Raw genomic sequence first — 26833 nt, forward strand, 5'->3', positions numbered from 1 at the left:
ATTTCAGGTTTGGTGAGCGCCCGCCCCTTTAGCCCCTTTTGGTGTCGCGAGAGAAAGCGCGAGGCCTGCCGGGAGGGATGCGCGGTCGTCCTTAGGTTTGACCAAAATGGCAGCCCTGGAAGAAGAATTCACGTTGTCCCTGGGAGCCCTGGGCGCCGGGCCCAATGGAGTCCTAGGTGTGGAGCCGAGCGACAAAACTGACCAGTTTCTAGTGACGGACAGCAGCAGGACGGTCATCCTGTATAAGGTGAGGGCGACAGGAGCGCCCCGGCTGCTGTCTCGCCCCTTTCTGAGCAAGGAGCCTTAAGTTCGGGTTTCTCAGCTTCAAAAAAGATTGGGAGGCGCGGGAGCAGAGACCCGGTCAGCCTGCCTGGGACCCCGAGCGAGGTCTAGAATCTGGCTGGACTGGGTTTTTTGGTAGAGAAAGGCATAATTTCCGAGTTGCTGGTGGCGGAGCGTCTCAGTGCACGTGGGAGACACCGGGAAAGGAAAGGAACCTATGTTTTCCCTGCGAGTCTCCCGGAGGTGCCCAGGCCAAGATTCCCTCCTGGGGAGTCTGTCACCCTGCTGCCCGCAGAGGGGTCCTGGGGCGATTGGGCGGCAGATGAGGACATTGACAGGCTGGGACACGAATTAGGCCTGTGTCTGTCCACTTCATCCCCATTCCTTGGGATGAGGGGTTCTTTGGCCATTGAAGAGGCCTAGCTTTTTTGGTGGCCTGGTGAGAATCTTAATTTCGAGTAGTTTGTATGTGGGTAACTGGTTCCCGCTACTAATCCCAGAGAAGAGTCCCAGGAAGTCGCAGGTCCCACCCCCTTTTTTCCGTGACTGGCAGCACACCTAACCTTGGTTTGGGTGGTTTGTAGAAAGTAGTTATTTTTATGTAGGCTGCTGAACATAATTTTCCCTGTCATTTAAAAGTTAGCTGTCTGCTGTGAAGTTTGGGGACAGGGTGACAACAATTCCCTGTACTGCTTGTTTAGACGCATTTGGTTACTCTATTGATCTTTACCTCAGCTGTCCAGTGAATTTGTACTGGCTGGTCGGAATTGAATGGACCTGATTCTAGTGATCCCTGCTTAATTTAAGATGTCCCTGTTTAGACCATAGTGAAATAAAATTTTAAATGTAAATATTAATTAGCAGTTAATGTACTTTATTTTTCACTTTAGTAATGTAGTTATTTTATGTTTTCATTTAATTTTTAATCGTGGTAAAAGACAAAATTTATCATCTCACCTGGCAGGGTGATGCATGCCTGTAGTCCCTGGGACTAGCGAGGCTGAAGCAGAAGACTTGAAAGTTCAAGGCCTGTCTGAACAATGTAGCAAGGCCTTAAGCAAAGTGAGACCCTGTCTCAAAAAATAAAAGGGCTGGGGATGTACCTCAGTGCTAAAAGTGTCGGGGAGTTCAATCCACAGTACCAAAAAAAACCAAAACTAACTCTGTACCTATAATAATTTTATCCCTCCATTCACTGTACCAGCCCCTAGCAACCATCATTCCTCTGTCTTTATCAGTTATCATTAGATACTTCATATGAGTGGAATCCTACAGTATTTGTCTGTGACTGCTTATTTTTTTATCTTAAGAAATTTGTCAGGGGCTGGGGATATGGCTCAAGTGGTAGCACGCTTGCCTAGCACATGTGAGGCACTGGGTTTGATTCTCAGCACCATATAAAAATAAAGATATTGTGTCCATCTTAAAAAAAAAAAAAAAAACTAAAAAATAAATATTAAAAAAAAAAGAAATTTTTCAAATATTGTCATTACAATGGCTTGTTTTTTGAAAGTCTAATTGTTTTTAATGTCTGAAAAATAACTTCTTGAATATTATTTTTTATCTTACTTTCATTAGGTTTCAGATCAGAAACCCTTGGGCAGCTGGTCAGTGAAACAAGGTCAAGTTATAACATGTCCAGCTGTGTGCAACTTTCAGACTGGCGAGTATATTGTTGTACATGATAATAAGGTGAGTTTAAAAACTTGCATATAATAATATATACAACACAAGTCAAATATTGATATACTATTTGTGGTTATTATATGTAAATAGAGAATGGGATACTTTTTAACTGTATGCTTTGATTTAAGGTTTTGAGAATATGGAATAATGAAGATGTAAACCTGGATAAAGTGTTTAAAGCCACAGTAAGTCTTTGGATTTTCCAAAATATTTACTTAGCTTATTGGTGATATAAAATCTTCATAATATAGTATATGTTATTTATATTAATGCCTCTGAGAAAGTAAGCCTAAGGTTGCAATTGGCTTTTCATTTTTGTTATCTTATGTTTTGATAACATACTCCAATTCATGTTATAGGTTAGAAAATATAAATTTGATTATCCCATGGGATTGATAATTTAATTCATGAATGATTATACTTATTTCCCTGAGTTTGGATGTTTGGGGTGTGTCTTTCATGAAAACAAGTAAACTTCCTGTGTACTTTCTTAGAATAGATAGAATAGACCTTTAATAGTGACCTGTAAAAAAAAAACTGTGACTAGAGGGCTGGGGTTGTAGCTCTGAGGTAGTGCACTCGCTTAGCATGTGTGAGGCACTGGATTTTATCCTCAGCACCTCATAAAATAAAATAAACATATTGTGTCTACCTGTAACTAAAAAATAAATAAATATTTTTTAAAAACAACTATATATGTATCTTTTCTACCAATGAATTAAAGTATGTTAAATTAAGTTTTCTTACTGATAAAATGAGGCTTTCAAATGAGATTGATTTCAAAGCTTCCTTCCAATTCTAAAAGTTTAATATAAATATAATTGACAGTTTTTTATAGTGGCTTACAATAGGGCTAATTAAGATGTAATGCCTTTGTTGCCTTGACCTTAAAACTTCTGTTCAGCTAGTTGTTTCTGTCCCCTGACTCTACTTTTTCCATTTACTTTGCACTAAAATGATTTTGAGTTTTACTCAATGGGTCTTTTTAACCTAATATATGGATATTAAATTTTCTTGGGGTTTCAGGCTATAGTTATAATTGGAGCATCAGTCTTTAACACCAAACTGTGTTTGTATCTCCTTTCACCTTTGGTTTTGGTAGTCTCAGATTTTAGTTCAACCTCCCGTATTCATAATGGGTAAGCCAAAAATGATTAAAAATGGTTACTTATGGAAGAGAGAAGGTGATGGGGTAGAAAAAAATAAGAGCATAGCGGGCTGGGGTTGTGACTCAGTGCCAGAGCGCTAGCCTTGCACATGCGAGGCACTGGGTTCGATCGTCAGCACCACATAAAAATAAATAAAAATAAAGGTCCATCAATAACTAAAAATAAATAAATAAATTTTTAAAGAATGAATAGACAAAATGAAGATATTGCATCCGTCTGTAACTAAAAAATATTAAAAAGAAAGAATAAGAGCAGAGAAATTAGACTTCAGATTGTGTGTTTGAATAGACTTGATATGAGAATTATACATAGTCATAAAACAAAATTAAATCAAATTGAAAACCAGTAGCTTAAGAATAATGTTTTATCCTACTATATCAGGTATAAATTGCTTTAGAATAAAAATTGAAATGTTCTTGATGTTTTTCTAGTTGTCAGCTGAGGTATATAGGATACACTCAATACAAGGGACAGAACCAGTAGTGCAGTTCAAAGAAGGTGCTGTTCGTGGTTTAGAGGCCTTGCTTGCAGAGCCCCAACAGAAAATTGAAACTGTTATCTCTGATGGAGAAGTGATTAAGTAAGTTATACTTATAAATGAATTTTTTTACCAAAATGGAAATGCATTGAGCATTTTTTTGTTACATTCTTTGCCATGTTCAAAAAGCATTTTTGGTTATAAACATAATAAAAGTAACCTAGGGCTGTGGTTAGAGCTCATTGGTAGAGCACTTGCCTAGTATACACTAAGCTTTGGGTTTGGTCTTCAGCACCACAAAAGTGAAAAAAAAAAAAAAAAAAAAACATTTATAAGACACTGACCAAAGTAACTTCCCCAAAATCCTCTAGCATGATAGATGATTGAGGAAACCATAGTCATATGCATCCAGTTCTAATGACAGAGAACTTAGATAGTCAGTTATTTGAATATGAAATGAATAATCACCAAAGACCAAAATCTTTTTGCTTCATATTCCTTGACTTCCAGGTTATAACCTTTTGCTCTGGAGGAAAGTACAGCTTGTTAAGTGAAGTCATGATAGTGCTTTTTTATTTTTTTCACATTTTTTTTATTGGTGCATTCTAGTTTTATGTAATGATGGAATTTGTTGCTGTATATTCATACATGCACACAATAGTGCTTTAAGACCTCTGCTTTCCCAGATTCTGGAATAAAACTGGAAAAATGACTCGCCCAAGTGATAGAAGGACATTTCTTGATTTCACATCTCTCTGATCCTCATTATTTCATCACATTTCCTGTTCAGTTGACTTGCTGCTTTTCCAGGTCCACCTGGTGGAAACTAAATTTCTACTCAAAGCAAAGACTTTTTCTTAGTAAGTGAACAATGACCAGCCTGATTTTTAGACTGCATGCCTTTGAGGTGTGAGCATCTGTGTTTGGGGAAGATCTTTGGGTACCACAGACTACCTAGCCGTCTTTGGTTATGAGCCCTATTTAGCTTCCTGTGGCTTAGTTCCCTCCATTACTTGAAAAAGACAAATAACATCCATCCTAATGTTTTCCTCAGAACACTAGTCCCAAAAGTAATTCTGAAGGAAAGGGGATGGGGGAAGTTGATTTAAGTTTGGAAAGTCCTCCATACTGTCATCTTTTTCTTGAAACTTTACAATTCACATTGTCACTTGGGGGCCAGGTATGGTGGCACACCTGTCATCCAGCAATTCAGGAGACTGAGGAGGATTACAAGTTTGAAACTCAGCTACTTTTAATGAGTCCCTAAGTAACTTGGTGAGACCCTGTCTTAACATAAAATAAATTAAAAAGGGCTGGGGAAGAGTGGCCCTGGGTTCTGTTCCCAGTACAAAAAAAAAAAAAAAAAAAAAGATTGTCATCTGGGAAGTTCAGCCTGCGTTTAATCCAGAGATGCATTTGACAGAAATGTCTATTTATGACCTGTGATACATATTTTGAAACATTGCATTAGGAATTCTTTGGTGCCTTTCTGACTCCAAAAGATAATAAAATAATAGATATTTTCTTAAATTTTATGCATAATATGTTTTAACTGATTATTCTATTTTGTAATTTTTTTAGGTGGGCAAAGTTTTTCATGGTATTTAGGCATCCTGCTTTAATTTTTATTACTGAAAAAGTAAGTGACATCTTTAGTTTTTGTCCATTGTGTGAACTTTTTAAAGTCACCTATATTATTTTTAAAACTAAAATGATAGCTCAGTGATTCTCTCAGAAGATTCTTAAATATTTTCAATCTTTTTAAACACTAAAAAGTATACTAGCTGGGCGTGGTGTTGCACACCTGCAATCCCAGTTATGGGGAAGACTGAGCAGGCATATTGCACATTCAAGACCAGTCTGAGCAACTAGACCCCTGTCTCAAAAAAGGCTGGGGATATAGCTCAGTGATAGAGCTCTGCTCAGCTAAATCTCCAGTACCAAAATATATATATATACATACACACACACACGTTAGAATTATTTCCATATTTATTTAATGTACTACACTAATATAGTTAATTTAATTGGACAGGAAATTTCTAAGTATTCATTAAAGTCATTAGAATGGAGTAACAGCCAGACTTTGTGGCGAATGCCTGTAATCTCAGCATCTCTGGAGGCTGAGGCAAGAGTATTGCAAAGCCAGCCTCAATAACTTTTTAATTTGTCTCAAAATTAAAAAAGGGACTGGGCAAGCTGGGCGCCGCCGCCGTAATATACACCTGTAATCCCAGCAACTCAGGAGGCTGAAGCAGGAGAATCGAGAGTTCAAAGCCAGTCTTAATAAAAGCGAGGCACTAAGCAACTCAGTGAGACCCTGTCTCTAAATAAAATACAAAATAGGGCTGGGGATGTGGCTCAGTGGTTGAGTGCCCCTGAGTTCAATTCCCACCCCTCCACCCCACTCCCAAAAAATGGAGCAACAACTTGTAATTTTAACATATTTAAATATAGTTGGTTGAAATAGAAATATTTGTAAAATAACATTTCTCTTTCATTGCAGCATGGAAGTTATTTTGCTTATGTACAAATGTTCAACTCACGAAACTTAAGCAAATACACACTTTTACTTGGACCAGAAGAAAAATGTATTACACTGAATTTTACTGCATTCGTGGATCGGAAATTCATCTCTTTGATGTCAATAAGTGAGTTTTCCTTAAACTTGTAGCAATTGTAGATAGAAGGATATCAGAGGTTAGTGTATAGTTTTCAATCTTGCAGTTTTCTTTTATGGCACTTCCCTTTTCGTGCTTCATTAACAGCATTTATTCCTCTTTGTTTTGCACTTGGCTATATTTGTCCGTGCATTAGATTAGTTGGTGCTGTGTTCTGAGTGGTATTGAAGTACTTCAGGTAGAGCACAGTTTGCTAATATTGTTTCTATAACTTTTATGCCTTAAAATTTATCATAAGCAATGTATAATGATATGATACCTATAATAAAAGAAAAAAAAAAACCTCTTTTATTCTTATAATAGGCCCAGATTTTTTAATAGAGAAATTAGTGGATCATATAGTATCTTTGTGGCATTGAATGGTCTATTACTCTCTTCCAGCCATCAGATTCAGTGTGCCTTTCTTTGAACTGACTGAGACAGGTGGATCAGAAGGAGACTTAACATAGAAGCCTTGGCCTATGTCACCTATGTCTTTTTCAAAGATTTTTATAATACCTTGGAATCTACCTCTATGTGATGGTCTGAAGTATAACCATAGTCTTATGACTTTAGGGCAAAAAGGGAAAACCCTTTTAACCCTTTTGTGGTTGTGGTGTTCTCTCAAGTCCTTGATGACTTCTTTTCAAGTTGTTTTGAAAAGGTGATGGTGCTAGGGAGAGCAATATTTAAGAAACATCCATATTATAATTGAATTTATTTGTTTGTTTACTTTTTTTTTTTTTTTTGGTTCCTGGGATTGAAACCAGGTGTGCTTCACCACTGAGCCATAACCCCAGCCCTTTTTTTTCTTTTGTTTTGAGACAGGGTCTTGCTAAGTTGCTTAAGGCCTCACTGAGTTGCTAGGGCTGACCTCAAATTTTTGATCCTCCTGCTGCAGCTTCCCAAGTTGCTGGGATGACAGATGTGCGCCTCCATATCTGGCTTCAATTTTAAATCTTTATGAAGTTTTTCAGTACCACATATGTTTTCACTAGGTATTTAAAAGGTTCTCTTCAAGCCAGATGTGGTAACTCATGCCTGTAATCCCAGCTATTAGGGAGGCTGAGGCAGAAGGATTGCAAGTTCCAGGCCAGCCCAGGCAACTTAACAAGAACTTGTCTCAAAATGTAAAAAGTCTGGGGATTTAGCTTAGTTGTAGAATGTCACTGAGTTCATTCCCAGTACCATATACATACAAAAGACACTCTTTATTCATCATTTCTAGGTCATTGGAATGCACTTAATGTTTTAGTTTAATGAACATTGAAGGAAAGAAGTCTGAACCAAAGAATCATATGAATCTATAAGCAGAACCATGTGAAATTGCCAAAATTCAAACTGACCCTTGAATCAAATGTATGAAATATGATATATCAAGAGCTTTTTAATGTTTTGAACAACTAATAATAATAATAAAAAAAAAAGAACTGACCTACAAAAAACAGCAATTTCATATAGCTTTAACGGTACTTGAGTAACAGAAACTCAGTGCTGGGGTTGTGGCTCAGTGGTAGAATGCTTGCCTAGCATGTGCGAGGTGCTGGGTTCGATCCTCAGCACTACATAAAAATAATGAAATAAAGGTATTGTGTCCAACTACAACTAAAGAATAAATATTAAATTAAAAAAAAAACTAGATCTCAATATTTTTTTTCTTTTTAAATATTTATTTTTAGGTGGATACAATATCTTTATTTATGTGGTGCTGAGGAACCACAGTGCCTCACACGTGCTAGGCGAGCACTCTACCACTTGAGCCATAACCCCAGCCCCTCAATTAATATTCTGATGGTGGGGCACTGGCTTCAATTCTTAGGACTAAAAAAAAAAATCATTTTTCCTAATCAGGGATATCTCTTATTAACTAGATTGTCTTTATTCCTGGTAGACCTCTCCCCATATTTTAAATTATTACATGTGTTTTCAGATTTGTTTTGTTTTTTAGTTGGACATAATACCTTTATTTTATTATTTATTTTTATATGGTGATGAAGATGGAACGCAGGGCCTGGCATGTGCTAGGCATCTGCCTTACCGCTGAGCCCTATTTTCAGTTTTTATTTCTTCGTTATTATAACATTATAATAATATTTACTGATTTTTTTATTATTATTACTAATACCCCTCTCTCCATTTGAAGGTTGTAGTTATTTTTTAAGGGAAAGCACAGAATGATGGATTATTTATCAAATTGTTAAAATGTTAGGAACAACCTAGTACATTAAATTATAACAGATAAAGAACTATACTTTACCCTATGAAACACTAATACTTGTTTCCTGCAGGCTCTGATGGATGTATATATGAAAGCTTGATACCAATATATCCAAGTGACACAGAAAAAAATCAGAGGGTAGTTAAATCACAGTTGCTTAAAGCCGTTGTGTCTGATAATTCTCGAAGTGATATTGCACTCACTGTCCTGGATCGAGATCACATAGCAGTCCTCGGACCTCCGATGCCAGCTTCTAAGGGTAACTAAACTCCAATCAGTTAAGAAGTTCTTTGCCTTTTTTCTTCAAATTTATTATACCTTTTAGTCTTCCCGTTCTTTTTAATTTCTTTATTACCACACTAATTCGTTTTCTTTATCACCATACTCAAGTTATTTGTGTGTAACTTTCTAATTCTTGAATAAGCCTTTGATTTCATCCTGCATTGATTAATCTTTCTAAAACACTTGTTTGTATTACTCTCTTGCTCATACTATGATGTCTTAAAGAAGTAAAATGACAGTCCATCAGCCTATAGGCATTTGAAACCCTGGAAAGCTTTGCAGTAACAGATTGAATTCTTAGTGACATTTCACAGCATGGAAATCCAGTGGACTTGGACAGTGTGCATCTTGGGGATTACTGGTATGCTTTTCATCTCTGGAACTTTTTTTTTTTTTTTTTTTTTTTTTTTTTTTTAGTTGTAGGTGGACACAATACCTTTATTTTGTTTTATTTTACATGGTGCTGATGATCGAACCCAGTGCCTCATGCATGCTAGGCAAGCACTCTATCTCTGAGCCACCACCCCAGCCCTGATCTCTGGAACTTCTAAGCAGGACTGTCGTCTCATCTCTTCACCCTCCAGTCTTCTGTCCATCTATTATGTGTAACACAGTTGCTCCTTGTCAGTGCAAGACTGAGGGACTCCCAGCTTGTGTTCTAAAATTCAGAATTTGGGTTAGCATCAGGTCTCTCCATAATGTAGACCCCATCTGCTTTTTCCTGCCTTGTCTTCTAATTTCTGGACTAGAATCCTCTTCTTTATTCAGGCCATCCTCATCTATGTACTTTGTTCTTGTGTTCCCTTTATTAAGATGGGAGCTACACACAGGGCTGGGTGTGTAGCTTAGTGGTAGAGCCTAGCCTATTCAAGTTCAGTCCCCAGTGCTGCGGAAAAAAAAAAAGAAAAATTAAATTGGTTTAATAGGGGCTACTAGTTTTAGCAAAACTATCATATGTTGAAAATTTTATATGCATTGTCTCATTATTTTTATCATTTATTTCTCCAAAAACCCTATGAGAGAAAGTACAGGTATCCCTATTTCACAGATAAGGAAATTGAGGTGTTTAGTAACTAAGTACTAGAACTAGGATTCATCCTAAGTAAGGTAGTTTTGTTATGCCATGTGCCCTACCACTCTCTTTTAAGTCCTGATTTTTTTTTTTTTTTTTTTTTTTTTGGTAGATGGGCACAATACCTTTATTTGTTTTTTATGTGGTGCCAAGAATTGAATCCAGTGCCCCATCCTCCCTCTTTCTTGTTCTTCCTCTACCTACCTCCCAAGCCTCCTCCCTCAAAAATCAGTAATCAATACTAGAGTTTTCTGTCTCTTTCCAGAGGTTTGGTGGATTTTTGTTTTTGTGGGGGGGGAGGGGTTGGTACCAGGGATTGAACTCAGGGGCATTCAACCACTGAACCACATCCCTATCCCTATTTTGTATTTTATTTAGAGACGGGGTCTCACTGAGTTGCTTAGCACCTCACCTTTGCTGAGGCTGGCTTTGAACTCGCAGTTCTCTGTCTCAGCCTCTCGAGTTGCTGGATTTACAGGCACACACCACCACACCTGGCTGGTCGGGTTTTTTTTTTGTTGTTGTTGTTATTGTTCTTTCTTATATATGTACAAGCTAATATTACTATTTATAAAGGTATTTTCCCTTTTTTAGACAAATGGCAACATGCCATATATACTATTGTATACTTTATTAACTTATTACATATATTTTAGAGATCCCCATTTCACCACTTATTTTAGCTTCCTTGGCCTGTCCAACCAGCTGCATAATATTTCATTGAATAGATATCTTACAGTGTATTTTCCTTCTAGCTCAACATTAATCATTCACTTTTTTTTCTTTTTGAAGTTAAAAGTCACATAACATAAAATGACCATTTTTAAATGAATAATTCAGTGTCATTTAGTAGATTGATTTTGTTGTTATGCTTCCCCTCATGTTATACAGCTCCCATCTCTATTAGTTTTAAGACATTTTCATCCTCCTAAAAAGAAACCAGACTAGTGGGCACAGTGCCACATGCAGGCACTGCTCAGGAAATTGAGGCAGGAGGATCACAAGTCAGAAGCCAGCCTGGGCAATTTAGAGAGATCCTTTCCCAAAAGTAGAAAGGACTATAGGTGTAACTTGGTGGTAGATGTCACTGGATTCAATCCCTTGTACTAAGCAGTTGCTTCCCATTCTGGGATCATACAGTAACTTTTATGCTATTTCCACTTTTGGGTTATTGTGATAATGGAATAAAAATATATGTACAGGTATATTTGAGTACCAGTTTTTAATTCTTTGGGGTATATACTTAACAATGGAATTGTTGTGTCATATGATAATTCAGTGTTAAACTCTTTGAAGAACCACTGAATTCCACGGTAATTAAATCATTTTACATCCCCACCAGTATTATACAAGTATTCTTTCCAATTTCTCTACATCTTCAGCAATATTTGCTATTTTCCATAATAGTCATAATAGTGGTTGTAGAGAGTGGTACTCATTATGCTTTTGATCCTAAACATTTTTCCCTATGCGTGTTGGTGATTTATACGTCTTTTTTGGAGAAATACCTATTTAAGTCCTTTTTCTGTTTTTTTTTTTTTTAATTGGGTAATTTGTCTTTTTGTTCATTTGTAAGAGTTCTTTATATATAATGGCCCTTATCAAGACATGTGATATCCACATACTTTTTTTCCATTCTGTAGATTGTTTTTTTACTTATTTTCTTGATAATGTCCTTTGCAGCACTGATGTTTCTAATTTTGATGAAATCCAATTTATCTATATTTTTCTTTTGTTGCATGTTATTTTGTTGTCATATCTAAGAATACATTGTCAAATCCAAGGTCATGAAGATTAACCCAGTTTTTTCTTTTGAGTTTTATGATTTTTAGTTTTTTGGGGGGTTTTTTTGTTTTTTTGTTTTTGTACTGGGGATTGAATTCAGGGGTACTCAACCACTGAGCCACATCCCCAGCCCTATTTTGTATTTTATTTAGAGACAGGGTCTCACTGAGTTGCTTAGCAGCTCACCTTTGCCGAGTCTGGCTTTGAACCCATGATCCTTCTGCCTCAGCCTCCCAAGCCACTGGGATTACAGATACGCTCCATCGTGCCCCGCAGTGATTTTAGCTTTTATATTTGTTATTGATCCATTTTCAGTTAATTTTTGTGTACAGCATGAACTAAGAGTCCAATTTCATTCCTGTGCATGAGGTTAATCAGCCATCCCAGCATCATTTGAATGGTCTTGGCACCCTTTTTGAAAAATCATTTGGCTATAGATGACTGTTCTATTCAGTACTGTTTATGCAAGTTTACAATAAATCTTTTTTTTTTTTTTTTTTCTTTTTGGTAGTGGGGATTGAACTCAGAGACACTCACCCACTGAGCCACATTCCTAGCCCTGTTTTTGTATTTTATTTAGAGAAGGGTCTCACTGAGTTCTTAGCGCCTCACTTTTTGCTGAGGCTGGCTTTGAACTCTCTATCCTCCTGCCTCAGCCTCCCAAGCCCCGGGGATTACAGGCATTTGCCATTGTGCCCAGCCTACAGTAAGTCCTTTTTTTTTTTAGTTTTAAGTGGACACAATGTCTTTATTTTACATTTATGTGGTGCTGAGGATCAAACTCAGTGCCTCAAGCATGCTAGGTGAGCACTCTACCACTGAGCGACAACCCCAGCCCCCTAGTAAATCTTAAGAACAAAAAATATGAGTTCTCCAACTTCATTCTTTTTTAGGATTGGTTTAGCTACTTTTACATTTTGTTTTGTTTTGTGTTTTTTTTTTCCCCCCTTTCTTTCAGGATTATTTGGCTGGCAGTTCCCTATGAGTTTCAGGATTGGTTTTCCCATTTCTTTTTTTTCCTTTTTTTTCCACACTGGGATTGGAGCTGTATTTCAAGCTGCTAGGCTAATGCTGTGCCACTGAGCTACATCCCTGGACCTTTTTGTTTTCATTTTGAGAGTCTCGCTAAATTGCCCAGGCTGGCCTCAAATTTATGATCCTACCTCAGCTTCTTGAGTAGTTGGGATTATAGATTCCACCTGGTTTGGCTTTTCCATTTCTGCAAAAAAAATAAACAGTTATAAATTGATAGGTATTGAATTGAATCTGTAGATTGCTTTATGCAGTATTATCATCTTGGCAATGTTAAGTCTTCCAGTTCATAAACATAGGATGTCTGTCCAGCTGTTTATGTTTTCCTTATCTTCTACCTCCTTAGCTAAATTTTTTATTTTGGATATTAATGTAAATGGAATCCTTTTTTTTTTTTTTTTTTTTTTGGTGGCTCTAGGACTCAAACCTCATGCTAATTAAGCAAGCACTTTTACATCCCCAACCCCTTGACATTTTCATTTTTAAATTTTTCACTTCTGTTATACAGAAACACAACTGAAGTTTGTGTATTGATCTTCTACCTTAAAATTTGCTGAATGCATTTATTAATGCTAGTCTTTGTGTGTATCCGGGTATAGTCTTGGCATTTTTTACTATACAGGATCATGTCAACTGTAAATATAATAAGTTTGCTTCATTTGAAATTTGGATGCTTTTTTCTTTTTAATTAATCCATGGAACTTCTACTACAGGATTGAGTAGCATAGGCAAATGGGAATCCTTGTCTTGTTCCATATCTTAAAGAGAAAGTCTTCAGTCTTTGACCATTGAGTATGATGATAGCCATGGATATTTTACAAATACCTGTTATCTTATTGTTGAAATCCCTTTCTATTTCTAGTTTTCTGAGTGTTTTTATTATGAAAGAGTATTAGATTATCAGCTGCATTTTTTTGCACACTGACATGATCATGTGGTTTTTTTCCTCTGTGGTACTAATGTGGTATACTACCCTTGTTGATTTTATTATGTTAAACCCATCTTGTATCCCTGGAATAAACCTCACTTGGTCATAAATTTTACCATGTTGTCAAATTCATTTTATTGGTATTTTGTTGAAATTTTTTTTGTATCCAAACTCATAAGGGATATTGATCTGTAGTTTTTTTGTGTGGTGTCTTTGGCTTTAGTTTCTGGGTAATATGGGCCTCATGGAATGAGTGAGGAGGTGTTTCCTCTTCTTTTGTATTTTGAGAGTTTAGTGTTAATTCTTTAAATGTTTGATAGGATTCATCAATGAAACCATCTGATCCTTGTCTTTGTTTTTGTTATTGTTGTTTGTTATGTTTTGTTTTTTGTATTGGAGATTCAACTGAGGGGCTCTTAACCACTGAGCCACATTCCCAGCCCCTGTATTATTATTATTTATTATTTTTTAAGGGTCTCGCTGAGTCGTTTGGGGTCTCTCTGAGTTGCTGAAACTAGCTTTGAACTCATAATCCTCAGCCTCTGAAGCTACTGGACTTATAGGCATGCACACTGTCTTGGGCTTTTTTTTTTTTTTTTTTTTTTTTTTTTTTTTTTTTTTTGGTAACGGATTTATAACCAACCATTAAGACCTGCGTTCTTCAGAGATCATCCTTCTTTCTGGTCCACTTAAGTTTCTGTGGGAGTCACTCTTTTTTGTGGTGCTAAGGATTGAACCCAGATCCTTGTGCATGCTAGGCAAGCACTCTACCATCTAAGCTATATCCCCAGCCTGGCAATCACTCTTTATTACCCACTTGCATACTTAATAAAACAAAACTTGTATACTTATCTATGACTCCTTACCAAAATTAACTACTCACGATTACCTTACCTTGCCCTAGTATATCCTCTATTTATACTCTGACTATATCTAGTTTATATGTCTTATTTTATAGACTGCCTCTCCATATGGAACATAAAATTTCAAACCCTGCAGACTTCAAAAGAATTACCACAAGGGACCAGTGGTCAAGTAAGTTTTTCACAAGGACTTTTTCAAATTTACTTATTTTTGTATCTGACAAATATTCTGGAAGGGAAGAAATCTCTTTAGATCTAAATTAAATTTATTTTCTGCCTGAAGGGTTATTTTTATGTGGTGCTGAGAATCAAACTCAGGCTTCACATGTGTGAGGTGAGCGCTGTACCATGGAGCCACAACCCCAGCCCTTGTTCATCATATATTTTTTTTAACATTTATTTTTTAGTTGTAGTTGGACACAATACCTTTATTTCACTTATGTATTTTTATATGGTGCTAAGGATCGAACCCAGGGTCTCGCACATACGAGGCGAGTGCTCTACTGCTGAGCCACAACCTCAGCCTCTGTTCATTATTTTTAAGACTCAGTTATAGCTACTAATAAATCAAAGGAGATGAATTAGCTAGTTAATACAATAACTTCTGTTTTTAGCTACTCTTTTTTTTTTTTTAATTTTAAACTACACCTGAAGTTGCTATTTTCCTAAGAAATTCGTCTTTTAGGTTATATGGTAAATATTGTCATGGAATTACTTAAATAATTAAAGTTGACCAGACTTCCTGAGACAAGGTCCTTGTCTATTTTGTATTCTGTTGTACTTTCTATACTTACCAAAGGTAATGAATAAATATTATTTAGAAAGTATATGTTCACATGCAAACAAAATATTTAGAGCAACAAGATATTATTGGTAATTTTAACAAAATTTGCTACTTGCAATTCCACCATTCTAACAAACTTGTTTGATTTCTGTCAAATTTTTTTGTTCATGTACCTATCTTAAAATTGAAGTCATAAGGGATGGGTCTTAGCTCACTGGTAGAATGCTTACATCACATGTGTGAGGCACTGGATTTGATTCTCAGCACTACATATAAATAAATGAATGAAATAAAGATCCATCAACAACCAAAAAAACTTTGTGTGTGTGTGTGTGTGGTGCTGGGGATTGAACCCAGGGCCTAGTGCATTCAAGGCAAGCACTCTACCAACTGAGCTATATCCCCAGCCCTACAACCAAAAAAACTTAAAAATTGAAATCATAAGATATAAAGTGTTCAATTCTATATCTTTCACTTAATACATTATTACATTTTGTGTTACAGTAACCTTGGAAATTATCGTATTAATAAATATTTAATAGTGACTATTAATTTTGAACAATTCAGTTGTTTGTTTGTTTTGCAGTACTAGGGATTGAACCTGGGGTACTCTGTCGCTGAGCTACATCCCCAGCCCTTTTTGTTTTGAAACAGGGTCTCACTATTGCTGAGGGTGGTCACCAACTTGCAATGCTTCCCAAGTTTCTAAAATTATAGAAATGCATCACCACAGCCAGCTCAATTATTTTAAATGTATATGTTTGTCAGATTTTTCTGATTTAAAAATACCATTTAGGGCTGGGGTTGTGGTTTAGTGACAGAGCGCTTGCCTCACAGATGTGAGGCCCTGGGTTCAATCCTAAATACCACATAAAAATAAAATAAATATATTGTGTCCATGTGTAACTAAAAAAAATTTTTTTTTTAAATACCATCTAAAGACTGGTATTGTGGCTCAACAGTAGAGCACTCACCTTGCATGGGCGAGACCCTGGTTCGATGCTCAGCACCACATAAAAATAAAGGCACTGTGTTGTGTCCATCTACATATTTAAAAAAAAAAATACCATCTAAAAAGTTTATTGTCTTTGCCTTGTGTTTTACTGAGATAATTTATAAGTAAGTTATAAGGCTTTATTGAGTTAGATATTAGAACAAAATGTGCTTATAGTTTTGATTACTGTTTTGCAGCTCTGGTATTATGGTGAAAATTTGTTTATGCTACATGGAAAAGTTCTAACTGTGATTCCATATAAGTGTGAAGTATCATCATTAGCTGGTGCTCTTGGAAAACTCAAGCATAGTCAAGATGCAGGTAAAAACTTACTTATATACGTGTTTGTGTACACATTTTATTAATAAAAACATCTTATTAACTCCCATTTTCATATGTAGATATTCATAACCTCTTATTGACTGAGTTTATTCTTTTTATATGTGTATATGATACCTGGGTATTGAACCCAGGTCTCAAACTTATTAGGTCAGTGCTCTGCCACTGAGCTATATCCCCAGTACACATAGCCTGTTCTTTCTTTCTTTCTCTTTTTAAGTTATAGATGGATGCAATACCTTTATTTTATTTTATTTTATTTATTTATTTTTATGTGGTACTGAAGATTGAACCCAGTGCCTCACACATGCTAGGTAAGCACTCTACCACTGAGCTACAACTCCAGCCTCCATATAGCTTATTTTTAATGTTGCAATTTGCTGCTGTTCATTGAAACTTCCTTGACCAAGGCAACTACTGTGGGAATGGTCCACATTGCAAGTACTGCTACAGACTGAAGAGACATACTCTCTCTCTCTCTTTTTTTTTTTGTACTGGGGAATGAATCCAGGGGCACTTAACCACTGAGCCACATCTCCCACCCACCCTTCCTTCCTTCCTTCCTTCCTTCCTTCCTTTATTTTTTAGATATTTTATTCAGAGACAGGGTCTCACTAAGTTGCTTAGGGCCTTGCTAGATTCTGAGGCTGACTTTGAACTCATGATCCTCCTGCCTTAACCTCCCACTCCTCTGGGATTATCGCATGCACCCACAATGCCTAGCTGACACACTTTTTAATGCCAATGTTTTTCTGACTTTTAGAGCCTGTGGGAGAGGAAATATTCCTCACAGTAATACCATTTCACTCCCTTGTTTACTTTCAGCCATCAACCTCATCTGGTAGCTTAATGTTGCTAGTGTAGGCATATACCCTTTAAGTATACTATACTTTACTGATTTGAGATTGTTAGTAGAATTACATGGACTTTAAAACCTCTCTCTTATCTCTCTCTCTTTTTTTTTTTTTTTTTTTTTTGCACCAGGATGATATTTTATTTTTTATTTATTTGTTTTTTTTAGTTGTAGAAGGACAAAATATCTTTATTTTATTTACTTATTTTTATGTGGTGCTGAAGATCGAACCCAGTACCTCATACATGCAAGGCAAGTAGTCTGCCACTGAGCCACAATCCCAGCCCCTCCCTAGTCTTTTTTTATTTTTCATTTTGAGATAGTTCTCACTGAGTTGCTTAAAGACTTGCTAAGTTGCTGAGGCTGACTTTGAACTTGCAATCCTCCCATCTCAACCTCCCAAGTCTCTGGGATTACAGGCATGTGCCTGTGCCTGGCTGAAAAACCTCTCTTAAATTGCACAAGTGGTTGTTGTTTAGTGTTCTTTGGTTGGTTGGATCAATAACTGTAGGTGAAAATATTGTTGAAATTTTATATTTTATGTTTTCTTAGGCACTCACACCATACCCCATTTTGTTAACTGGGAAACATCTCAGGGATATGGACTTGGATCACAGAACTCAGAGCAGTCAAGGAGAATTGTAAGTTTAGTTATTGAAAGAAAAATGTTAAGGAAAACAGATAATCTTCACATACTTTATTTCAAAGCTAAAATAAAACCACTATTCCCTAAAACAGAGTTTATTTTTGACACTGTGTGATTGAGATCCTAATCAGTTTACTTAATTTCCAGTTAAGGAGGAAAAAACTTGAAGTGAGTTTACAGCCAGAAGTTCCAGTATCAGAACAACTTCTATCAACCATCAAGGTAAATAAAAATACTGGAAATATGAAAAATCAACCCAAATAGTTAAAAAAAAATTCCATCTACTCTTCATTCCACCTCTTTTTTTGCACTTCTGTGCTATTGTGTTTCCTCCTGCCTCATCCTCTCAAGTTGCTGGGATTATAGGTGTGTGATACCACACCACCCATTTTTTTTTTCCTTTGGAGAAATGTCTGTTTAGTTCTTTTGCTCATTTATTGATTGTGTTATTTGTTTTTGTTTTTGTTTCGTTTGTTTGAGGTAAGTTTTTTGAGTTCTTTATATATTCTGGATATTAATCCCCTGTTGGAGGAATAGCTTTCTATGATTTTCTCCCATTCTTTAGGTTTTTCTTTATGTTCTTGTTTCCTTTGCTCTAAAGAAGCTTCTTGATTTGATGCTATCCCACTTACTGATTGTTTCTTTTTTTTTTTTTTTTAATTTCTTGAGCTTTAGGTGTCTCGTTATGGAAGTTGGTGCCTATACCAATATGATGGAGTGTTTTTGGTTTTGTTCTTTGGTACCAGGGATTGAACACAAGGCTAAACACTGAACCACATCCCTAGCCCTTTTTATTTTTTATTTTGAGACAGGGTTTTGCTATGTTGCTTAGGCTTGGTTTGAACTTACAGTCATTCTGCCTCAGCCATTCCCATCCATTCTACCATTTTTATTAAACGTTTTTATAGCTATAGCTTAATTTGTTATTGTATCTTAAGGTTGAGAGAATTGATTGAAAGCTTTGTCTTATTTGCCTCTTCACTATCATCTTATTACATTAGTGTTATAATATTGTCCTCATGAGTTTCTCATTGAACTTTTTATTGTTTATAATTTAGCCTTATGGAGATTTAGATTTCTAAACCCTTGAATTTTTTTGGTACCAGGGATTGAATTCAGGGGTACTCAACTACTGAGCCACATCTCAGCCCTATTTTGTATTTTATTGAGAGGGTCTCACGAGTTGCTTAGTGCTTCACCATTGCTGAGGCTGGCTTTGAATTTGCAATCCTCTTGTCTCAGCCTTCCTAATCATTGGGATTACAGACATGTGCCATCATGACTGGCTCTTTGCAGCTTTTTGTAGTAAATTGTAGTGTCAGTTCTTTTCATAGGAATGCATGAATACTGTTGGTGATTTGAAAAAAATGTTTTGCTAGGAAATTTTAAATTCAGAGCGACATTTGTTATTGCGCAAGGCCAAACTCTTCAATTCTGCCCTTTCAGAAAGATTCAGAAAAACACATTGAAGTAGAACTACGTAAATTTTTGGCTGCCAAGTGGACACCTGACTTTCATACACAAATTGGGGACATAGTAACAGGATTTTTGGGACGATGTAAAGCAGAACCATCATTTTATCCCAGGAACTGTCTCATACAGCTTATCCAAACACACACACTTTCCTACAGGTAGGTGTTGATATACACTTTATATGTATTACTCTTTTAACTTTGTTTTTTATAGTTGAGATTTTTCTTAACATATAAAATTATTTTAATTCTTTTTTTTTTTCTTAGCTTATGTTCTGGCTTAATGGAAATCGCCTTAGAAAAAACAGATGTACAGATGTTACAACTTTGTCTGCACCAGTTTCCTGATATTCCTGAGTCAGTCACCTGCGCTTGCTTAAAAATTTTCTTGAGGTAAGCTAAGATCTAGTGGTCTTTTTCTTCAGTACATTTTAAATCTCTTACATTATTTGGTTTCTAAGACTTGGAATCCTTAGGAAATTAATTTGCTAACCAGGTGTGGTGACACATGCTATAATCCTAGCAGCTTAGCAGGCTAAGACAGGAAGATCATATGTTCAAAGCCAGCCTTAGCTAATTTAGTGAGTCCTTAAGCTGCGTAGAGAGACTTTATCTCAAAATAAAAAATAAAGCCCATCATGGTAGTTCATGCCTTTAATCCCAGTTTTGGGAAACTGAGGCAGGAAGATCACAAATTTGAGGCTACCCTCGGCAACTTAGCAAGACCCCAAACAACTTAGTAAGACTCAAAGTAGGGCTGGGGCTGGGGCTCAGCGGTAGAGTGCTTGCCTGGCGCATGTGAGGCCCTGGGTTCGATCCTCAGCACCACATCAAAATAAATAAATAAAGGCATTGTGTACAACTAAAAGAAATAAATATTTAAAAAAAAAAAGACTCAAAGTGAAAAATAAGATCTGAGGATACAGCTCAGTTGGTGATAGAGTACTTGCCTCACATGCACAAGGCTTTGGGTTCAATCCCCACACCACAAAAAAAGAGTAAAAAATAAAAAAGGCTGAGGATATAGCCCTACATTTGTAGGTTCAATCCCCTGTATCAATAAAAGAAAGAAAATGAATTTTCTTCTAAATGTTCAAGTAATGATAAGAATTAACCTCTTGCTTTCAATTAACATAGCATTGGTGATGACAGTCTTCAAGAAATTAATATCAATATGGAGTCAGTTTTTGATTATAGTGATACCGAACAAGATGAGAAAATGGAAGAGCAACCTGAAATTCTTCAAAATGGCTTTAGTCCTAAAAATGGTAACTGCGGTAACTTTAATCAAAAGGTAAATGAAAAGCCTCAGAATGCAGCAGAGGAGACCACCTCATGCCCTGTATCGCCAAAAAGAGCAGCTCTATTGTATCCTTCGAAACAAGTTTCCCTTACACAATCTCTTTCTAGGGATATAGTCGTAAGCCACCTAAGCAACTTAGTGAGACCCTGTCTCAAAATATTTTTTAAAAGGGCTAGGGATAAAACTCTCTGAGGTTCAATCCTCAGTAATGTAAAGCAGGGTGGGGGCGGGGGGGGACAAGAAACCATACTGAATTAGAAGCTCTATCAGTTCTAAAAACTAGTATTTATATTAATAAAGTATTCCAAATGATCTCTAAACTAGGAGAATGTTTGGTGGTGAATATTTTCTAGATTAGATAAGTAATATTTTTGTATACAAATTTAGGAAGGGAATTGCTTGAATTTATACCCTTTATTTGTTGAAGTAAGATGCTTTCCTTTAGTCCTAAGTAGAAATGCAATTCTTCATTCAGCATACAGTGAGGTATTTCTTCTGCCTCACTTGAAGGACATCCCCGCACAGCATATCACTGTAAGTGTACATACAAGTCCCATAGAATTTTATTTCTGGTTTAAGTTGTTCTGCTTAACTTTGCCCAGCAGTTAGGACATTCTAAAGGTTATCAAATTATTTCATGGTGAAAGAATTGTGCCTAGGGAATAGAGTGATGTGGGGGTGATAGACCTTGGCATTTTATTTGTACCAAGCCTGAAAATCACATTAAGCCATCTAAGTTATAAATGAGTCTAAGAAGAATTGCTTAAAGAATTCTCTTGTTCTCTACCTGTTATTTATAAACAGAATAAACCCATTGGTCCTAAACTAAATGAGTTTCTCAGTGATGTCAGGGATATTATTTTATTTATTTTTTTGTCCCCAGATATCTAGTTTATTTGTGTGATATATGATTTGATTGGATGGCCTCTGAAAATTCTTTACGTCTATAGAAAATTTTTTACCAAGGTGGTAACTTGCCTTTCTTTCTTTTCTACCCAGCTATTTCTCCAGTATTTGTATTTCCTTTATTTGAAGTGTAGTGAAAATGCTACCATGACGCTTCCTGGAATACACCCGCCAACCCTAAGCCAGGTCAGATAACTTTTTTTCAGACAGGTTGTATGCAGTCTCAGCCTCTGGAAATCAGTAGCTGATTTTTCCTTGTCTCCAAGATTAGGGAGACTATTGTATCTCTTCCTTCACCATATACAGAGACCACTGGAGTTGGAGTAAGAACTCTGAATTTTCTTTGTCAGGTTCTTTGTAGATTTTTAGATCCACAATTCTATGCACAAATTTATCTTAATTTCCTGATTTTTACTTATGAGACTCGCCAGTCATTTTCTTACTGCTAGACATTGTGGTACATATCTGTAACTCAGGAAGCTAAGTCAGCAGGATCACAAGTGTGAGACAGTCTTAGCAACTTTTGAAACGTTGTCTCAGAATAAAAAATAAAAAGGGCTAGCAATGCATTCATTCATGCAGGTTCAATCCTCAGTACTGCCAAATGTCTGAGAGTGAGTGAGTGTGTGTGTGTGTGTGTGTGTGTATTATATATATTTATATATTTTCAAATATATGTATGTGAATGTATACATATATTCCTTCATGTCTGGAAATATTTTTTAAATACTTCTGATTATTTATTTTTGTATTTTTGCAGTGCTAGGGATTGAACCTAGGTCCTTGTGCATGCTGGGCAAATACTCTACCACCGACTCCAACCTGGCCCAAGAACTTTCTTTTATTCTTGGAATAGACTCAGACACGTTTCTGTCATTTTGTCAGTGCCCAGTTACCTTTGCAGAGTTGTGACAATGTGACAGTTGCCACTCCTACTATCACGGTTCTTATCCTTATTTTCCACATTCTTACTGATACCTAGTATTGTCAAACTTTTTATTCTTTGCCAACCAGAAAGTTAACAAAATGGTACCTTATTAATTTGCATTTCTTTGATAATGGAAGAGATACACTATTATATTTATTATCCATTTATATTTCTTTTTATGAAAAGGGCTTGCTGAGTCAGGCTCTTTGTGCATATTTCTGTTGCATTTCTAATCTAATTTTTATGTTGTTAAAAAGTACTAAACTTGCCAGGCCCAGTGATGCAAGTCTGTAATCCCAGCAACTCGGGAGGCTGAGGGTGGAGAATCCCAAGTTCAAGGCCAGAGTCAGCAAAAGTGAGGCACTAAGCAACTCCCTATCTCTAAATAAAATACAAAATAGGACTGGGGATGTGGTTCAGTGGTTGAGTGTCCCTGAGTTCAGTCAATCCCTGGTAATCCTCCTCACCCCCCAAAAAAGTACTAAGCTTTTCCTTTAATAGGGCTCATGTGATATGTAAAGGCTTTCCCACAGTAAGAGTATCTCATCTTGTTTTCTTAGTACATTTGTTGTTTTATTTTATTTATTTGGTTTTTTGTTTATTTTGGGTACTAGGAATTGAACCCAGGGGTGCTCAACCACTGAGCCACATTCCTCAGCCCTTTTTTAAAATTTTTATTTCAAGCAGGGCCTTGAGAAGTTGTTGAGGGTGGCTTTGAACTTGTGGTCCTCCTGCCTCAGTCTCCTTAGCTGCTAGGGTTACAGGCATGCACCACTGTAACCGACATAGGATTTATTTAGTGTAAAAGGTTTTTTAGGGATCAAACTCCCTCTCCACAAATGAATAACCGGTTTCCTTAATGATGATGTTGTTGTTGTTTTTAATTAGATTCTGATGAACCTTTATTTTATTCATTTATTTGTATGCAGTGCTGAGAATTAAACCCAGTGCCTCACACATGCTAAGCAAGTGTTCTATCACTAAGCTACAACCCCAGCCCTTATGACAGTGATTTCTGTATGTTAACTATACCATTTGAGGATATACAATTACACAGGATATTTTTATTAAGTTTTATTTTAGTTCGTAATAGCTCATCTGTGCTACCCAGTACCCCATCCTTTCCGAATAGAAGTTGAAGGGCTGGAGATGTGGCTCAGTAGTTGAGTGCCCCCCGAGTTCAATCCCTAGTACCAAAAAAATTTATCCTAAGCCAGGCCTAGTGTGCAGGGAAGACCAGCCTCAGCAACTTAGGAACACCCTATCCCAAATAACAGTCCCATGAAAAAGATTCAGTTATGCTCGCAGCATAGTAGCAAGTGTAAATGCATAAAATAAAGCCCTTTTGTGTTTCTTCAAGTTCCTCCATGTGCAAATCAAAATTGTCAGATTTTTTGGGCTGGGGATGTGGCTCAAGCAGTAGCGTGCTCGCCTGGCATGCATGCGGCCCGGGTTCGATCCTCAGTACCACATACAAACAAAGATGTTGTGTCTGCCGAAAATCAAAAAACAAATATTAAAAAAATTCTCTCTCTTCTCTCTCTCTCTCTTTTTTAAAAAAAAAAATGTCAGAGAACATTTTTTGTAACTAATTGATAAAATTATGGATTTATTACATGAATTAAAATTAGATTTATAATCTTAAGTTTCCTTTTTCTATTTATCTTCAGATCATGGATTGGATATGTCTACTTCTGGATGCTAACTTTACTGTTGTGGTAATGATACCAGAAGCAAAAAGGCTACTGATAAATCTTTATAAGTTTGTGAAATCCCAGGTTTGTGACTTTTTTTTTTTTTTTTTTTAATTTTTTATAGTTGTAGATGGACAGAATGCCTTTATTTTATTTGTATATGATGCTAAGGATCAAATCCAGTGCCTTGCACATGCTAGGCAAGCGCTCTGCTACTAAGCTACGGTCCCAGCCCCCAGGTTTGTGACTTTTTTATATGTACTAATTCTATTTGTACTTCTATTACAATTTGCTCTTAAAATTTGTTCATGGAGTAACTTGGATTATGTATAACATGTTCAAGGTCCTAGATTCACTCTCCAGCACCCCCCAAAAATTTTTTTACCAGTGAAAAATTCATTAATAATCATAGAAGACTTGCTTATTTATGTAGAAGTTATTGTAAAAATTACTCTGGAACTTCTTTTCTTTAGATAAGTGTTTATTCCGAACTCAACAAGATCGAAGTCAGTTTTCGAGAGCTACAGAAGTTAAATCAAGAAAAGAATATTAGAGGATTATATTCAATTGAAGTTCTGGAACTCTTCTGATATTAGCAGTTTTCCTTCATAGGCGTTTTATGTGAACTCTTCCTAATCATCCAGGCAACAAATGTTTTTTTTTTGTTGTTTTTTGTTTTTTGTTTTTTTTTTTTTTGGTGATCATCTCTCAGTGTCAAGAGAAAAGTGTCAGTGAGTATCTGGACGATCACGTATTGCTCCTTGGCAAGACTGCAGGTTTCACATGAACCTACTGTAGATTGTGGACAATGCTGGGGAGAGGGTCTGAAATTTTTTAAAATATGTGACATCCGATTTTAAGTAAACTTATTTGTGTATTGATAAAAGTCTAATTTCTTATCATGTATTTTGAATAGTATTTCTTTGAATTAAAAAAAAAAATCACCATTGAAGCAGTGATTATAGGAAGGTTAGCTTAATGATGAAAGTCCTAAACTGTCGCAGTGACTTGGGAGATTGAGGGAGTTAGAGGCTAGCCTTGGCAATGGCAAAACCTTGTCTTAAAATAAAAAGTGAGCCAGGCACAGTGGCACACACCTGTAATCCCAGCGCCTCGGGAGGTTGAGATAGTAGGATTGTGAGTTCAAAGCCAAATTCAGCAGAAAAAAAAAGAGGTGCTAAGCAACTTAGTGAGATCCTGTCTCTCAATAAAATACAGAATAGGGCTGGGGATGTGGCTCAGTGGTCGAGTGCCCCTGAGTTCAGTTCCTGGTACCCAAATAAGTAAATAAATAGTGCTTGCTTCCATGCAGTTCAGTGGTAAAGCACCCTTGAGTTTAATCCCCATCCCCCTACCCCCACAAAAAAGAACTGTTATGACTTATAGAATGACTACCATTTTAATTTAGTAGAAATTTTTAATTGCCTTTAAATACTAATTACAAATTATTTCTAGGTTGCATGTGATGTGAAATACTAAATTTAGAAATTAAGATTTTACTGTACGGTGACGCACACCTGTAGTCCCAGCAGCTTGGGAGGCTGGGGCAGGAGGATTGCGAGTTCAAAGCCAGCTTCAGCAAAAGTGAGGTGAAACCCTGTCTCTAAATAAAATACAAAATAGGGCTGGGAATATGGCTCAGTGGTCAAGGGCCCCTGAGTTCAATCCCTGATTTAAAAAAAAAAAAAAAAAAAATTTATAATGGCATATAGAGACTCTTGATTAGATAGGTAGAATTCTTCAAGGCAAGGCAAGGGCTGTGTTTTACCCTTTTCTACACACCTAGCACAAAAACATAGATACACAACACGTATGTAGTAAATGTTTATTCAATAATAGATCATCCTTGAGTACAAACTAATAATTCTAAGGGTTTTCAGTAGTTTTTTGTTCTAGAAAGTAGTTCATTTGCATTCACATACAGGCAGTATATCCTTAGACTATATGTTTTTGTTGTTTTGTTTTTTGGTACTAGGGATTGATCCCAGGGGTGCTTTATTACTGAGCTACATTCTCTTTTGAGACAGTGTCTGACTAATTTGCTGAGGCTGGCCTCAAGCTTGCAATTAATTCTCTTTCCTCAACCTTCCAAGGCCCTGAAGTACAGGCATGCACCATTGCATCTGGACTCTTGGTTGGTGTTTTTGTTGTTGTTGTTTTGTTTTGTTTTTATTGTTGTTTTTAATACCAGAGATTGAACCACTGAGCCATATTCCCAGCCCTTTTTTATATTTTATTAGAGACAAGGTCTAGGTGAGTTGCTTAGGGCCTCACTAAATTGCTGAGGCTGGGTTTCAACTCACAATTCTCCTGCCTCAGCCTCCCAAGTCACTGGGATTACAGGCATGTGCCATCGCACCCTCCCCCCTGCCCCAAATTATATCAAAGGTTTGTTTCTGCTTGGTTTGGGGATATCCCCAAAAAGCTTATGTGTTGAGGACTTGGTCCCTAGCACAGCA

General features: G+C 36.5%; 1 protein-coding gene across 5 annotated transcripts; it reads left to right on the forward strand.

The window, feature by feature from the left end:
* Nucleotides 1-54: 54 nt before the first annotated feature.
* Nol11 (nucleolar protein 11) lies at nt 55-25269 on the forward strand. 5 transcript variants are annotated; one of them, XM_076870373.2, is made up of 18 exons: nt 55-247; nt 1861-1974; nt 2097-2153; nt 3569-3717; nt 5197-5254; nt 6122-6266; nt 8564-8752; nt 14551-14627; nt 16431-16554; nt 17978-18066; nt 18219-18293; nt 19518-19702; nt 19811-19936; nt 20681-20911; nt 21302-21380; nt 21846-21938; nt 24351-24458; nt 24848-25269. In XM_076870373.2, exons 1-18 carry the CDS (start codon nt 107-109, stop codon nt 24962-24964), a joined length of 2157 nt encoding a protein of 718 aa, XP_076726488.2. In that variant the 5' UTR covers nt 55-106; the 3' UTR covers nt 24965-25269. The 5 variants fall into 5 exon arrangements, with proteins under 5 accessions (XP_076726488.2, XP_076726489.2, XP_076726490.2 ...); XM_076870374.2 differs by lacking the exons at nt 3569-3717; nt 5197-5254; XM_076870375.2 differs by lacking the exons at nt 55-247; nt 1861-1974; nt 3569-3717 and having other exon boundaries at nt 2103-2153; nt 24848-25268.
* Nucleotides 25270-26833: the final 1564 nt, after the last annotated feature.

Source organism: Callospermophilus lateralis, chromosome 11, assembly GCF_048772815.1.
Source record: "Callospermophilus lateralis isolate mCalLat2 chromosome 11, mCalLat2.hap1, whole genome shotgun sequence".
Lineage (NCBI taxonomy): Eukaryota > Metazoa > Chordata > Mammalia > Rodentia > Sciuridae > Callospermophilus > Callospermophilus lateralis.

What these genes read in the sequence shown, in the direction of transcription:
- Nol11 (XM_076870373.2), top strand. Translation starts at nt 107, where the DNA reads ATGGCAGCCCTGGAAGAAGAATTCACGTTGTCCCTGGGAGCCCTGGGC. An exon ending in TAATTTTTATTACTGAAAAA is followed by an intron (nt 5,255 to 6,121) that starts GTAAGTGACATC and finishes CTTTCATTGCAG; the next exon opens with CATGGAAGTTATTTTGCTTA. An exon ending in CAAGCATAGTCAAGATGCAG is followed by an intron (nt 16,555 to 17,977) that starts GTAAAAACTTAC and finishes ATGTTTTCTTAG; the next exon opens with GCACTCACACCATACCCCAT.